The sequence below is a fragment of the Brachyhypopomus gauderio genome, chromosome 13, assembly GCF_052324685.1.
Source record: "Brachyhypopomus gauderio isolate BG-103 chromosome 13, BGAUD_0.2, whole genome shotgun sequence".
Classification (NCBI taxonomy): Eukaryota; Metazoa; Chordata; class Actinopteri; order Gymnotiformes; family Hypopomidae; genus Brachyhypopomus; species Brachyhypopomus gauderio.
In genome coordinates this window covers 17,455,711-17,473,249 of record NC_135223.1, presented here as the reverse complement: position 1 = coordinate 17,473,249, position 17,539 = coordinate 17,455,711, and the positions used below count along the sequence as shown (strand labels likewise).

Genomic DNA, 17,539 nt, shown 5'->3' with positions numbered 1-17,539 from the left:
GGCAGGGACACAAAAATAAGCAAATATGACTGAGGATCAATCTGTAATGCCACAAGATGGCAGTAATAAAGTCAGTGAAAACCTTTACAGAACCACTGCAACATTCTACCCCCACCAACAGAGGTCAGACAACTATTGCTTCTTTGAGTGTTGCTTTGTGTATATTTGAGACATACTGAAGCATAATTGCTTACCAGCTTCTGTTATAAATCCTATTGATCATTTTGTGACTGAATTCTGGCTATGTCCAAAACCTCTTCCCTGCCTTGTTTTGAGTTAAAGAGTGTATCTTAAGGTTACTGGAAGAAATTTCAATCCGATTTCCCTCACATGACTTATGGGGTGAATTGTCACACAAGTGAAGACAAGGCAAAGAGTTGAACCTGGCGAGATCAGAATAAACGCACACTTACTGGAGGTCCTTTCAGTCCAGGAGGCCCTTTCTGCCCAGGTGGTCCCTTAGCCCCCTAAGATCCAGAGACAAACCCAATATTAATAACGCATTGTGACTGCAACCACTGGGAAGGCATTACATGCACGTACGTCTTCGTGTATGCTCAAGATTTTACATCTGAGACATAAATACTCAAAGAAAATCACCTAAGCAGCTTTTCAGCAAGGCCAGAAAAGACAAATAATAACAACAAATAAATCAGAAAAATATAAGAAAACAGTGAATGTCTTGAATCACAAGCTCTTACCTGCGGTCCATGCAGCCCCCCGTCACCAGGAAGTCCACGAATACCCTGAGAAAAAAAACCAAGAAATCATCCTTACTGCCTGGACATATGCCACAACTATGAGTGACAGGTCGGGTGGAGACAGTATTCCTACACAGTGCACGCTATATGGAACAAACCACCCCACAATCTTCTTCTCTAGTTTCAACTATTTCATCATTACTGCAGTGTCACCAATTACATTTCTGGCTCGGTCGTTAAACAGACGATATTGCCAAGAACAACGACAGGGATAAAGGCCCATAGATTACTGAACATAAAAATGATCTGTGGTCCATACACTGCCAGCATCTACTGCAGAACACTGCACAGGTTTAACAGATACCTCATTTCTTCTGCTTCCTGTAGAAGTCCATAACACACATCTTGCAGACAATATATACAATTACATACACATAAGGGATTGCAATTAACTGTCAAATCTATGGTGTAAGAATAAATGGATCTCTTCTGATGCCACAACAGATAGATTTTGAACTTCAAATCTAATGTGCTTGTTGCTAAGGATAGTTGTTATCCTTTAAAATGCACAAAAGAGAAAGCAGATATTATATATTATTAAAACACACACACACACACACACGCACAACAAAGCAAACATTAAAAATGCAAACAATTAAAAACAGATCCGAGAGGACCATTTGAATACTTGAATCATTGGCATTGCTAAATGAAGTGAGACCCAGCATTACCGGTCTGCTTTCTCTAGTCTGCCACAGACTGCACAATTGCCTCACCCTGTCTGATACCCTGATGAAATGGGAGGATAAACACTTTTTTATGGGGGAAATATATAACTTTATGTTACACTATGAGGCCTGATGGCTTTACAGTTCATTTTTAAGAGGCACTCCCAGGCGGGTCCCACATCCAACCACTGTCAAACATTCATATCTTATCAACACATGCATCTGGCAGGCTGAAGGACCACAGTCAGAAGTGAACAACCTTCTGCCATTCTCCTGAAATGGAGAATAACATTTCTCGGAGCAGCCCAGATACATGGAACCCTCCCCACCCATATCAGCAATGCCTCTGACATGAGGTTAATTAAGCACCTCCAGCTCAAGATTCCTCGGTGCGAGGAGACACACGGTTGCACGGTGGGAACATCAAGGGCCCCATCTCGCCTGCCCAGGCTTCTGAGATGAGGGGGAGGGGGGGGGACGATTGGGTCGGGGAACAGGTGCATTGCTTTGAAATGACGCCTCCTGCATAGCACCTGGGTTAATGAGTCATTTGATGGGGAGAGAAGTGCATGCAGCCCTCTAAAGGATCCATGGGAGGGATAACATGGGATCAAATAGCAAAGTTGACAAGATCGCTAGAGGGAGCAAGACTGTAATACACTGTGGAAGTGTGATAGCGAGAAGTAGTTTAAGGCCATGAATGTAATTACATGACAAAAATGAAAGACATCACATTGGAGGAGTAAAGTGAATCTTATAGTAACTGTACCTGTTCACAATCATATAATTACCAACATTCTGGAGCACAACTGAGTGGTGACCATGTACATTTTAGCACCTTTTTTTTAAGAAAAAAGAAACTGGTAATATCTTTTTAATTATTATTACCACACAGTGTTTAAATGCATTAAAGACATGTCCAATATACATATGATGACCCAGTTTAACTGCAAAATTACACGATTTTTTTTAGCATTTCACTGCTAGTTGTACCATGTATAACTTTGTATTTGACAAACTTTGATTTGATTTTTACATATATGTGCATGCACTGTTGGTGTTGCACAGGCCTCAATGACTAATGACAAAAATGATTTGTGATAGGCATTTAAGTACTTCTAATTTCAATTTAAATATTGTTAAGACTATTAGGCAGTGAACTTGAGGATTCTTGCCATTTGTTTTTGGCTGTAATAGACTTAGGGTAAGGTGCTTTATAAATCACACCATTAACAGAGAACAAAACGGTCCATAAACAAAGTGAGTGACATTAATGGCAAAACCAGCTTTGTAAGTTTTTGGTTTTTCATGCTCATGGCCACCATTTGCCTTTTCACACAAGTTGTAGGACTGCAAAACATATTGAGCCTGATGCTGTTTGAAAGCCAGATGCGAGTCAAATTTGTAAAAGTGGCCATGCGTTTCATCCCTAGCCTTGAGTCTGGCATTGAGTGTCATCAATCTTGGAAGCAAACAAAGCTAATACTAATTCATCACAGACACTGGCCAGCCTACATTACGCTCAGCGCTGTTTAAAGCCAATCGCTGTTTGCAGTACTGCAGATTAGCCTTAGCGAGATCTTAGATTACAAGTTAGACCACTTCACACAATTTAATTTTCCATTTGTGAAAACAACTTTAGAAACCCTTACTGCCTCCTTGAACACAGTGCCTTAATGCCATTTTAACGCAGTGTTTAGGCATAATGCTAAAATGTCCAAGGAGTCGACAAAACTCAAAACCCTATTTATGGATCTGTGTGTATTCGTCATGTGTACAGGATGTTTTGACAACCCATGGTCTTGAAGGACCATAGAGTAAAATGCCAGCATTCGAGAGTAACGAGATTGGAAGGCAAGATATTCAGCATGTTGACATGGTGGCTCCATCACGGATGTTCACAGAAAGCTTTGCTTGTTATGGGCTGTCTGATGGCGGTGCAGAGTGCTTTAAGGTTTGTAAACACACAAGTGTAGCAGGGCCCCTGGCTGGAAGTACCCTAACACAAGCTGCATGCCTATTTTAAGGTTTGTATTTTAAGGTTTTTTCCTCTTCACAGCATGTAACCACTGCAAAAAAAGTTGCAAAGTTGTCCATTCTGCAAAAATGTCTATTACCATGATCATCATTTATCTTCCAGCTGACATCAAATGTCAGCATTTTCTTGTCTGCACCCATTCATAAATAAGCAAGGGAGAAAAGGTGTGCACTCTCTGAAAACACCTGTACATACCAAATGACTATCACTTAGACAGGAGGAAAAACAACTTACTGGCACTCCTTGTGCTCCATCTGTGCCAGGCAACCCGTCGTCTCCTTTATCGCCCTGGTAAAAATAAATGTTCAACATCATTATTTATACGGAGTACCATGCAGTTGAAGTCAGTAGCACTAAAAAGTACTTTAAGACCCTAACACAGTAACAGGAATGATCAGGATTTAACTGCGCACATTGATCATCTCAAAACCTCAAATATAGCAGAGGACGAGCTTTTCTCTTTGATTAGGTGTACAGAAGAGAGCTGTCCTTTAGTATGTAGCTCAACAGGACATCTGCAGGACAGTTCCACAGTTTTATTGTCACAGTACAGACATGTGTAAAAGGACATCTGAATAAAGAATATAAGTTACAGAGAATGCTATTTTCTAGAAAGGTGCCTGAGTGGACATCTAAAACCAAGTCTTTCATTATGAAACAAGGCTGCTATGCTATGACAAAGCAATAAAGGAAGCATTTATAAGCAATAAACATAATGAACTGAAAAAGGAATCGTCATTGTCCTCTGCCCATCAGTAAGAACTGATCGCCATTGTAGCAGGGGACCAGACTCATCAACAGTACTCCTAATCATTTTCTTGCTAAACACGCCACAGAGAGATCTGACTATAACAGCAGTTCTGACCACAGCATTTTAAACAGCCCATGGGCCCAAATATTCACCTCCAGCAGGGAGGTTGCAGTTCAAAAATATCTTTACTAGTGTCAAGCTGGGAAAAAGAATTTGTGCAGAGTTCAAGTAGGTTTTGAAAGAACACAGAACATCAAATCAGGTCAAATCAGTTGGTGTGCTGCACTACAGGAAGAGAAACTGTGGTTAGGGTGTTCTAGGGCTGTTTCTTCTTCACAAACATCCACTCTCTCAAGACACCTAAAAGTGTACATGAACCCACAGGATGTACAACATGGTTTGGGGAAAGTAATCAAATGTGTACACACGGAAGGGCAGAGCTACACAAAATCACTGGACAGGGTAAATATTAAGAATATTAGTGTCCTTTTCTTTAGGAATGTCAGAGGAGAGCCTTTCTCTTCTGTAAAATCAAATTCTTAGAATTCTTAGAATTGCAGAAAGACTTGGTAGCAAGTTGTTACAAAGTGGGAGCCAGTGCCTTTTTATTAATCTACCTGTAATTACTTGTACCAATGTTGATTTGGGCACACAATTATAGAGTTAAAGTCATACTGCAGTTGTATTACAAATATGGCTTATGTCTCCTCAACAGATTGACTAAAAATAAAAACAATGTTCTCAATCTAAAACAATGTTCTCAATCCATAACTAGTTCTCCAACCTAGAAAAGTTTGTGTATTTTAGTTTCCAGACATTATTAACTATATCCTTTATTTCATTGCCCAGATGAACCAGTTCAAATGAATGCAAGTTTTCATGACAGGGTTTCAGTAACAGAGTTAAAAACCCAAAATGTAAGTATTTCCTTCCCAGAAGCAGGGGCCACACTGTATAGGAATCCATATATGGGCAGCAGTGATCTGTAGGATCTCACATTACATTTGCTTAGCAAGAGCCCCTGGTTCATACTTAATTCTTGCTTAAAAATAGCTCTCGGTATTTCTGAAACAAATAATGTTCAGACAATAAAAATGCATAATCCTGTGCTTTAATGGTGTAGTGTGGTTGGCCAATAAAGGCTGTATTTTGTATTAGGATTCATTATATATTTAATATATTCAGTGAATTCAGTGAATATATTTGGGATTTATATACACAAACAATTAAACATGGTAATTCTTTATATAATATGGAATTACTTGAGTGAACATTACTTTAGTTAGCCAAGCCATTGTTTAGAGCAGTCTGCTTAAGCACTGAATGGTACAGATCAGATTAATTGAATATAGTAGAACACAAAACAAAACAGCATTCTTCTGGGTGGTTAATCATCGGAATGCAACATTAATGCATGGCATGTTTTAATCTGTTAGTATTTTTAAATATTCTGTGGACATATTAAAATACCATTTAAAATGTTCAGTGCTCTATGTGCTCCCATCTGTGCAGATCAACGTTAAAGGCCTGAAGTTCTATCCCAGTCCCCCAGCCACCATAATCACTTCAATTCAAATGACAACAAAAATATCATCCCAAAATATCATGTCCCCCTTCACCACACAGTAAAATCAAAGTAATGGCCATCAAAATTGAAGTAATCAACTAATATTTTTTCAAAAATACCTGGACTGGAAGGATAGCCATACACAGCCATACCCATGAAAACTACCCATAGGCATGGGCTAATGTTAACCAGCATTTGTTAATTGGTTATGGTCGTTTTTATGTAGTACACATATGTATGCTATTATGTACGTAATGCCCTTACATTAGCCACTTTTATCTTTTGAAGACAGTTAACATATATCAGTTGGTTACATTGTACTAGGTGTCCTAGGAGACAGTGTGTACTAGGAGACTCACATTAAATTATGTAGCTATATAAAAATAAAATGTGTATTACTGCATTCTAAAATTCTTAATGCAGTTGAACCAGTCTTGTAAGTAAGGGGAATTCAGTTATTTACATATTTGTAACATCTATCAGTGTACCATTTTGATAAACATGTGACGTGCCATTTTGATAAACATGTAATGTTCCAAATTGAAGTTATACGTAGTGGAGTTGTAGGATCTAACGTTCAAAACATGCATTTAGTCTTTTCTTCTTTTCGTTTGTATTTGTCACGGTAGCCACCCCTGACTCCTCCCTCTGTCTAGTCCATGTGTGCAAACACGTTTGTGTGTGTCTGTCTGTGTATGTGAAGTTTCATTAGTGTTATTTATGTCAAAAGTCCCTGATCTTGTTATTGTTATACGTTGCACATGTGTGTTATTAGTCTGTGTTTTTAAGTCTGCATTTTGTCCTTGTAATTTGTCACTCAAGCCAGTCCTGTCCAGTCCTGTCTAGTCCTGTCATGTTCGCTACATGTTCGCTGTTCTTTGAATAAATGTCAAGAATTAACAAAAACTCTTAACTTGGCATCCTGTCTCTGTTTCTCACCATCCGTTACATTATGGCCAACCAAGCATTTCTGAATCAACCTAAAAGGCTTCCACATAAATTCCATAGCTATGCAGCAAAAGAATATGAAAAAAACTTGAGAAAACAGTGTTTGAAATGTTAGTACCAAATTGGAAATAGGACTTTTGCATTGCACAATTTTCGTGTAAATTGAACAAGAGGGTTCAATTGTAAATTGAACAATTGTATATCTTTCATGCTTGGTCTCTTAAAAGTCATTCAAATGTAAGTGAGCTGTTGCTTTCTTTTAAGCAACTTTTAAGACTGTAAACGTGGATGGATACGTTGCATGCTTGATGAATGCATACAAAATAAAAGTCCATTGAGTAGTCTGTTTTTTTTAATGAAATCAGAAACAAAAGCACAGTCCATTGGCTCTCTGACATAATGTTTCCAAGGCTGTTTTGACTTCTCTATGTCTTCTTTACAAGTGAGACCATTTTACTAGTTTTTCCAGACTTGTTTGTGTATGTTTGCTGTCTTGGCATCTCTTGGTGATTTTTTTTGTGATTTTCATGCATTCCTCAGTGTTGACTTTTAAATAAAAACAGGATTTATGGATGTGTGTTTTGGATGTTTATAAATATGAGTAATAGATTACGGGAAACATGATTACTGGACAGGTGCATGTGCTTGACAGAGCAGTACTTTAACAAAAAGGTGTGTGTGTGTGTGTGCATGTCTGTGACAGCAGTTTGAATTGGCCTGTAACACTCCTTGACTATAATTATGACCAGTAAAACCATAGCACCACATGAATGCAATGTGTGTATGCGATGCAGTGTAGGAAAGTACTTCTCCAAACTTAATATGAGGCCTTACAAGCAGCCTCTGTGGTCTTATGGTGTTTTAACTGCCTTGTAATCCAAAGAAAAGGGAGGTTTCTGTCCTTTATTTGCAACTGGAGGTTATCTGGTCCAGTACATTCTTTTCTGTAAGACGTTTCACTTAAGCCACATCACTGTATAGTCCTTTAAAACAAGCTTTTTATAAAGTCTGTCATATAATTTGTCTATTGTTTATCCAGTCCTCTTTCTGAGGTATTCAAATGACTCCTAATTTACTGGTATGTAAGTTCTGATTAAAACCTCAAAAGATATCCTCAAGTAAAATTTTGTGAATGTAAAATTGAGAAGCGTACATAAAAAATGTAAAAAAAAGAAACACTGCAGAAGTCCATTACAAATGTAAGACTTCAGTCTCAACTTTGATATGGTTCATCCTCTAATAAGCATGAATTCATTAGCAAATAGTCATACTTTTTCATTTCAATGGCAGATCTTTTTTTATTCAAATTGATTTTTAATTGTGTGTGTGTGTGTGTGTGTGTGTGTGTGTGTGTGTGTGTGTGTGTGTGTGTGTGTGTGTGTGTGTGAGAGAGAGAGAGAGAGAGAGTGAGTGAGAGAGAGAGAGAGAGAGAGAGAGAGAGAATGAGAGAGAATGAGAATGTTTGTGGGAGAGAAAAAGACTATGGAATATAATTTACCTACTATTAAGTGGAAAAAATACCAACCAATTAAGTACAAAAAACAAGTAACCATCAAGGATCTGAAGAATAAGATAACAATCCAAGCAAACAGGAATGTCTTTAAGCAAACGTGAGAATTAGAGCTGTACAGGTCTGAGGGGGGAAAGTAAAAGTTGGACAGAGATTGAAAGAAGAGAGGGTGGAGAGGGCAGAAAGTGATGAGAAAGATAAAGATGGTGCGCTATGAGGGCAAAAGGATGGAAAGATAAAGAGAAAGGAGAGAAAAGGGTTTCTTAGACTACATAGACACAAAATCAGATGCAGTGATATGAAACTAGACATAACTATAAATATATGGTTTTACAAGCCAAGACGTGTGAAAAGTGCATGCAGGTATTTGTGGCCAAGTGTGTATTCCCCAACACTGATAACAGCTGCCACAGGGCACACAGGTTTAAAGAAATGGCATTGACACCTTATATTTAAGTAATCAACAAAATATCAGGAGCAGATTGTGGCAAGAACCATAAACAAATTCAGAGTGGAAGACAATTTATTACTGCTGGTCTTTACTGCACATCACTCTTATCATGGTGAGTCAGTCACAGTTGTTTCATGTGATGTTGCATATTCCTGGACAACTGAATTATCAGGTCTATCTCTCTGAATAATTATGTCCATCAACAGGGGCCTCTAGTGGAGAGACCCTTAATTGCTCTCATTAGGTTTCCTTTTCATATGTAATTTAAAAATGTTATTTGAATCCTAACTATGTAAATCATTAACTAATTCAAACAAATGGTCTGCTCCAGACATAAGTGCATATTGCTGTTTTAACCAGTAAGGAATGAGGGACTGTTATTCTTGTCATGTTTCCAAATATTGCCAAAAATATTCGCTCACCCATCCAAATTACTGGAATCAGGTGTACCAATCACTTCCATTGCCACAGGTGTATAACATTAAGCACCTAGGCATGCAGACTGTTTTTACAAACATTTGTGAAAGAATGGGTCACTCTAAGGAGCTCAGTGAATTCTGTGATACTGTGATAGGATGCCACCTGTGCAATAAATTCAGTCATGAAATTTTCTCACTCCTAAATATTCCACAGTCAACTGTCAGCTGTATTATAAGAAAATGGAAGTGTTTGGGAACGACAGCAACTCAGCCACAAAGTGGTAGGCCATGTAATCTGACAGAGCGGGGTCGAGAGATAATGAAGCACAGTGTGAAGAGGTTGCCAACTTTCTGCAGAGTCAATCACAGACTTCATGTGGCCTTCAGATTAGCTCAAGGACAGTGCACAGAGAGCTTCATGGAATGGGTCTACATGGTCAAGCAGCTGCATGCAAGCCATACATCACCAAGTGCAATGCAAAGTGTAGGATGCAGTGTAAAGCACGCCGCCACTAGATTCTAGAGCAGTGGAGGTGTGTTCTCTGGAGTGATGAACCGCGCTTCTCCATCTGGCAATCTGATGGACGAGTCTGGGTTTGGCCGTTGCCAGGAGAACGGTACTTGTCTGACTGCAATGTGCCAAGTGTAAAGTTTGTTGGAGGGGGAATTATGGTGTGGGGTTCTCTTTCTGAAGCAGGGCTTGGCCCCTTAGTTCCAGTGAAAGGAAGTCTGAATGCTTCTGCATACTAAGACATTTTGGACAATTCCATGTTCCCAACTTTGTGGGAACAGTTTGAAGTTTGCCCATTCCTCTTCAAACATGACTGTGCACCAGTGCACAAAGTAAGGTCCATAAACACATGGATGGCAGAATCTGGTGTGCATGAACCTGACTAGCCTGCACAGAGTCTTGACCTCAACCCGACAGAACACCTTTGGGATGAATTAGAGCGGAGACTGAGAGCCAGGTCTCATCCAACGTCAGTATGTGACCTCACAAATACGCTCCTGGAAGAATGGTACAAAACCCCATAAACACACTCCTAATCCTTGTGGACAGCCTTCCCAGAAGAGTTGAAGCTGTTCTAGCTGCAAAGGGTGGACCAACATCATATTGAACCCTATGGATTAGGAATGGGACGTCACTTAAGCTCATATATGAGTCAAAGGAGGTGAGCAAATACTTTTGGCAATATAGTGTACTTTATAAGCTGAAAGTCTTCTATTCATCTGAGATTTACTTGGAGTGAACTTCCAGAACAAAGAACAAATAAAAGAGGCTTGAAATGTTTTTGCAGCTTTTTTTTTCTTTTTGCACTTTTTGCAACCACATGACAAAACCTCCACACAACAAATAATATTTACTTCCTTTTGAAAAATCAACAGAAATCAGATAAATGCCTTGCTATTGTCAGCTGTTCCACTGAAATTATTCCTCCTACAATAACATCAACCTTACCAAAAACATCCTGTGCCAAATCAAAAGTACCCAATGGACTACACAGGTTAATTATTTAAAAAACCATTTGTTAAGGATTTGGCCACGTTCCTCTGCACCTGACATTATTTGCGTATGGACCAGAAGCATTTATTTGTGAAAGCTGAAGATGAAATATGGTCCAACTCAGCATGCTGTAAAGAGGTGCCAGCAAGACTCTGGATCAAAGCCAGACAACAGTTTTAGCGTGCTGCCGCTTTTAGACGGGCTGTCATGTCTAACCATATGCACTACAGCCTGAATACAATGCTACAATGTGCTCTGAACCCAGCAGGATCTGAGCCCTAGGTAGGCTTGGACAGTGGAAAAAGCTGCCATGGACAACAGTAACACCCGTCTGTCAAAGAAAATGATCCCATATACAAGTCTGATTGACAACCAAACACGTGCTTTTTGCAGATGCATGTTTTCAGTGCCGTGAGCTCAGAGCTTAGGCGTGCATGAAAGGTATGACGAACTGTCACTGTTAATCCAAAGAAAATTTAAGTTATTTTTAGCATAGTGGTTTCAAAGTATAAAATGTGGCCATTGATGGTTGTTGGGTAAAAAGACAGTAGTGGCAGAGACCAGCACGCTCAAACACTTTCTCTTTAATAAATATTCTTATATAATCCATTTCACTATTCCTATGATTTAATTGTTTACATAATCAAATCCCTATTTCAGTGTGCTTTACTGAAACTGCACACAATTATTATTATACACAATGGATGAATCATTGTTTAGTCACAAACAACCAGTATCTACTGCGCATCCCACGGCCCAAATAAATAAGTAAATAAATAAGCAGCAAACTGTTTTTTAGTAGTGCTGGAAGCCACTAGTTAATGCATAAACTGCATGTATACAGGACCAGTGCATGTCATCATCCTTCCTCCCAGTGATCAAATGATATGAGTTGCTTTGGTCCAACACACCTCCAAAGCAAAATAACTTTTTTACAAAGCCGTTTCTTATGTTTACGTTCCGCCTAAGGAAACCATGTTTTAATAAACACATTGCCGACAACATGGCCTCTTTGCGTCATACTACACTTTTCTATTTTCAGTTATGCAGCAATTTCCCCAATTTCAGAGCTGTTCTGCACAGCCGTAGTAATTCAGTCAGGTCATACACAGCTCAGCTTCCAGTGTGCTTAGTGTGTCAACTACAAAGGCAAATGCCCATGATCAAACAAGACGGAGTAGTTCAGCCATGAAGTGATAATACTACAAAGGCTTCCTGTGGGCCACACTGTGCTCTTCCTCACTACAAAGGAAACTATGGTAAGTCATCTATGGTAAGCAGAAGTTGGAGAATGACCAATGGTCTGTTATAATATATATTTGTATTATATATGAACTTTGTTGAATTAGTTCTTAAAATACACTACTCACAAAAAGAAATGGATATTTGGCTTTCAGGATTTTCAGGATGAACCTAAAATGCACTCTGACATTTATGGATGAATTTAATGTGACATTCTCCAAACCTTTGAATGCACATGTCCAACTGTTCAAGGTTTCAGTCCTTTTTGCACAACTTGCTGTTCTACGACATGTGTTTGATCCATGAATCAACCAATAATCAACGAATACATTTCCTGGTTCAATTAGTATTGGTATTTAAACAGTCCTCCTCGTCATGCTGTTCACATTTTGACATTAAGAGACCAAGAGGACCTAACTATTTATAAAGAGTACCTCGCCTTTGGGAGGCTTCAAACAGGATGTTCTCAGACAGAAGTGGCCACGGAGTGTCACAGAGTATCATCAGCAGGTTGCAGAGATACAGAGAGACTGAGTGACAGAAAGGCACAGAAGTGGACGTCCTTTGGCCACATCCCACACCGATGATCGTTTCGTTGTGAACAGTGCCCTGCGGAACCGAATGATGAATGCCACACAACTCCAGGCACATTTAAGGGAGGTGAGAGGCACCCAAGTGTCATGTCAGACCATCCAAACCATTTAAATCATAGTGGTATTTGTGCTAGACGACCTGCAATGGTACCAAATAGCGTTTCCTGCACTTTCTCCAAGCTTCAATCCCATAGAAAACCTATGGGATCAGCTGAGTCGCCACATAGTGGCTCATAACTCTGTACCCGAATGTCAAAGACGTGAGGGCTGCACTTTAAGAAGAGTGGGATGCCATGGCTCAGCAGACAATAAGCTGACTTACAAGCAGCATGAGACATTGTTGTCAAGATGTAATTGATGATCTTGATAGACCTTTGTTATCAGAGTATACCCACCCCTGTTGTTGGCTTTTGTTTCAATAAATTGTTTGAGATGAGGAAATCACCATTGTGTGCTTCTACTTAAATGCTCTACTTTCATTATATAATATCACTGTAGGATGAACTTTGTACATTTTCAATACATTTCACCCAAAAGGCAAATATCCCTAACTTTTTGTGAATAGTGTATACGAAGAGAGAGAAGAGAGTAGTGTGTAGTGTATATTACTTGCATAGAAGTTAGTGGGCCTCACTTAAATAAAGGTTTGGTGTGTTAAAAAAAGAAAGTGATTTGTCTGGTTAAATTTAGATGGCAGGCCTATGTACAATGGCAAGCTATCTTTAGGTTCTATGAGAAAATGTATCAGATTTTTTTCCATGTAAACAATCATTACTGTCATTGTAATAAGTGTTTAATTGCCATCTAAATGGAAGTTTAATTCAAATATGTAAACTAAGCAGAAACTGAAATCTTTGGAATACCGCTCGACTCCTGTAAATCATTACCCAGGGCAATGTTCCCTGAAACTGGACCAATGCAAATGCACTTTATTTATTGTTCTTGTGTAGCCAAAGCGTACCACGGGTTACTGGCCAATGGTTGGTCAGCTTGCAATGCTGGTCAAGCTACACTGGAGATAATACAGCAAACATAGACCGCACTCAATAGGTGGACGAAATTAAAAACAAAACTGTTCCCCAGCTTAGACATGAAAAGCAAGGGCTCAGTGTGATCTTCAATGCGTTTAGCCATCTGATCCAGCTAATAAAGGGGCAGATAATTAGTTGGTGAATTAAAGAAGGTATAGGAGAGCAGAGAAAGTAGAGTCATCCCGAGCCTGTTGTCTGACGTCCAGTGTTTGTGTACAGTGGGTGAGAACACATGTCTGCACAGTCGTATTTCTCACTCTCAGCCGTGGCCAGCATGTGTTTTGCATTAGTGATGCAAAGTGCGAGAGCCTTCAGAACGGGAGCAGCAGCTGTCTGCCCACATGCTGAGATACACTGCACTCGAAATTAGACTGCCAAAGCCTGAACACTTCCAACTATCACTTTAATAACAGGAAAAGCACCTAAATTGCTCAGTGAAGATACACTGTGTAGACATAACAACATTTCTAAGGACTTTTGATACCGAGTCCTTGCGGGTATCATGACCACTGCGAGGGGACAATTAGTGGAACATTCATGTGCTTTTTTCTCTGGTCACACATTTTTCAATACAGCTGAAATGGCTAATTTAAAAGCAATCATCATGGGCCCTTGGTGAAAAAACAAAACCTTTCCTGAGTATGCACAGGTTTTTACAAAACCAGCACTGCACCAAAACAGTCAAATTAAGGTCATTGCATAATACGGTTTCACTTTGCAGAATCTCAGGATGCGAACTGAATTGAAGCATGCCTTGTTTGACGTTAATTACTGTGAAATTACTAGCTCAGGAGAGCAAAGAAATGTCATGTGGAATATGGTCCTCAACCAGTGAACTAAATCTGGCCTATGAACACAATTCACATGCATCACCATGAGCACTCTAATGCTCACCTCACCAACCCATGGCATTTTTAAAGTGGACTGACCTTTGGTCCAATCGGGCCGGCTCTTCCCACAGTACCGTGTAACCCTGGATCCCCCTGTGGGTGAGCAATTCAGGACTTTAAGAAGGCAAAATAAGCCAGGGCAATGCAAGAACAATACTCCATTCTTAGAAGAAACACACAAATTAATCCCCTAAGCACACTGATGGGCTGGGGATTACTACCACATAGACCAGTATCCACATCAGATGATGAAATTAAAGTTATCCTAATATTACTTCTATTTGTGTGTAAGAGTATAAAAACACATATTTGAGGGGGCCATTGTTATGAATCAGACATGTGAATAAACTGTATATAAAATCAAATAAAATCAACTCATTTGTTTAACCGGCATTGATTATGGTCAGCCATCTGTAGATCTGTTGGCTAAAACTGCATTCACACAGTTTAGGGCAGCTGAGATAGCTGTCAAACATGTCATGTGCTATGACAGGAGGGCATGATAGGGATTGAAGAACCTCAAGCTTCCACCCTAAGAGCTTTTAAAGGAATCACTATGTGCTTGTGCCATGTCAAGTGTAATTGCATAGCTGCGAACAGCAGACTTGCTTACCTTAGGGCCCGGCTCTCCAGGGGGTCCTTGTTCGCCTTTCTCACCTTGAGGTCGCTGTTGATAAGATGGTGAAATAAGTGCATTGTTTAGACACATGTAACACTAAAAGTAATAGAAAAGTCAAACCCTTTACAACTGTACTTAACACTAGGTCAAGGCTGTAGCCAGGGTCTTTCAGCAGCCTTCCTGTTTGAACACACTTAATGTTTCAGTGTACTATGTTTACCTATGCTTCAGTGAACCTGAATCTGGTTAGAATAATCTAAACATATATACAAAATATTTTCTAAACCCTCTTCATGTTTCCTTGTCATGTGCTTTGGTAAGGGAATCTGCTTAAATATTTCAGATTCTTTTAGCATTTGGAAAACATATCCATCTGTATTAAATTTTTATAAGTATGACAGTACATGTGCGCCCTGGGAGTCCAACACATGACCTTGAACTGCAGGAGCACGAACCTTGAGAACTACCCAGGGTCCTAAAGGTACCGTGACAGGGATCCATGGCTCAAGTCTGCATGAATTATAATCCAGAAAGTATCAACATCTTTTCCTGCTTGGGTCTGGTCTTACCTTGGGTTCTGGAAAGCCTGGTTTCCCTGGCAACCCCTGTTGTCCTCTGTCGCCCTGTAGATACAGAATAAATTAGAACACCGAAATAGTGAGGCGCTGCACAGTTGAGGACAGATAATGCTATTCACACTGCCAAAGGATGTAGAGGTCCTTGTTTTAATTGAATAAATTTCATGATTGCACCATCACCCCAATTACCAACTACATGCTCTTTTGTGAAGAAGTGACTTCTAATTTAGATCATTTCAGTCCAACATACTTTGCTGCCGTTTATTCCTGGATCACCTTTAGGCCCAGGCAAACCTGTTTGACCCTAGGGTGATGGAAACAACACATTGGCTTGAAGCACAACATATTCTTCTACATATCTCTAAAAAAAACACAGAGATCCAACAGAGATCCAACCTTCTCCCCTGTTATACCGGGGTCTCCTGGTATTCCTTTCTCACCTCTGATACCCTTCAGAACAATGTGTTTATCAACAAACAAAGTTAATCACAGTCACATGACTGATACTGTAGATTGACATTGCAGTTAACTGTGAGAATAAATCAATGTAGCTTTTTCTGATGTGGGTAAAGGAAAGAATTGGAGAGTACTCACAGACTTTCCATCAGGGCCTGGGGGTCCGTCCTGGCCCTTTTCACCCTGTAGGATAATCAAGAATCATAACATATCCCATGTACACTTCTTAATATTGGTGTGTATGATTATTGAAACTTCAGCTGGAAAATATGAACCTTTGGCCCGGCTGGTCCAGGAGGTCCAGTGCTTCCTTGGCCACAATCACACGCTTCCTCCATGTCCATAGGAGGCTCCCGCTGAAGAGGACACTAAAGGGGGAAACGCAGACTGCAACGACGCTCAGATGCAGATTGTCAAAGGGAATGATTAATGGCACGAATATCACTTACCCTCTCGTCATCCTATATGATGAAAGAAAAGGAGTAGAAAAAGAGTTAAGTATAGATTAATGACATCAGAGCCAAACACATCCAAAGGGTTTAGGAGTGTCATATATGTCATATAGCTGAATAGATCAAAAACTCTTAACATGTGAACTTACCACAGACAAAATCTCACATGCAGTCTCTCTCTCACTTTGCATCGGGTCGCAATAGAGCCTCAGTTTTTGAAGTTCTATCTATGAAAATTTATATATTATTATATATAAGACACAAATGTTCTACAACATTGATGATTTATCAGATTATAGCCCTAAAATGTGTGTACAATTAACATCTTGCAGTTTTCATTATCTCTTATGCCAAGGAACAGAGCAGAACTTAGAACTGTCTAAATAGTTTGATCTACATATACAGCAATTCAAAAGTTATTGAAGTCTTTTATACTATTTATTTACATAAGCTCAGGCTGTCTGGAAGAGCAAGTCCATCGTACCATGTAGCTATTTCTGGAGTCAGAGTCAGAATTGAACAGCAAATATCGTCATTCTGTTACTCACAGGAACTGTCTCCTCAGCACTGTAGCGCTTGGCGATCTGAGTCTTGCCATTGATGTAAATGGGCACGACTGGCTCCAAATCCTTTTCCTGAAAAATCTGATCATCCACAAAGCAGAACACACGCCTCGGCCGAACCAGAAGTTTCAGCTGGTGCCAGGTTCCATCAAAGAGCCTCTGTGAAGGTGAGAAAAGATTGAAGTTTCCAGAGCACAGCCTTGGCTGAACCTGAGACAGTGGCTGTCATTGGTCTGAACACAGTAGGTTATGATGCATCGGATGTGAAGTCATAAGATGCAGAATAAATTTGCACCTTAATGTTACTGTACACAATTACGAATGCAAATGTGGTCTGAATTTATTGGCCCAAGAGGAGAATTCTGTAACTGAGAAGTCTGAAATGAAGAGCATATACAATATAGTATACAGTGACTCATCATGTCCAGACATCAGCAAAGCAAATGACTAGGGCTCCATAAAGAATGGGCTGCTAATTTACCCTTAGAGCTGCATGAA

At 39.6% G+C, this 17,539-nt stretch overlaps 1 protein-coding gene across 1 annotated transcript in view; it reads right to left on the bottom strand.

The window, feature by feature from the left end:
* LOC143474072 (uncharacterized) overlaps nt 1-17,539 on the bottom strand; it is a 36,952-nt gene that overhangs the window by 11,204 nt on the left and 8,209 nt on the right. Inside the window, exons 6-18 of the mRNA XM_076971352.1 lie at nt 17,027-17,200; nt 16,628-16,705; nt 16,476-16,487; nt 16,302-16,394; nt 16,165-16,209; nt 15,967-16,020; nt 15,821-15,874; nt 15,562-15,615; nt 14,987-15,040; nt 14,413-14,466; nt 3,702-3,755; nt 702-746; nt 414-467 (exon numbers count right to left, since the gene is read on the bottom strand). Coding sequence (XP_076827467.1) covers nt 414-467; nt 702-746; nt 3,702-3,755; nt 14,413-14,466; nt 14,987-15,040; nt 15,562-15,615; nt 15,821-15,874; nt 15,967-16,020; nt 16,165-16,209; nt 16,302-16,394; nt 16,476-16,487; nt 16,628-16,705; nt 17,027-17,200 — 825 coding nt within the window. The remainder of the gene's footprint in view (nt 1-413; nt 468-701; nt 747-3,701; nt 3,756-14,412; nt 14,467-14,986; nt 15,041-15,561; nt 15,616-15,820; nt 15,875-15,966; nt 16,021-16,164; nt 16,210-16,301; nt 16,395-16,475; nt 16,488-16,627; nt 16,706-17,026; nt 17,201-17,539) is intronic.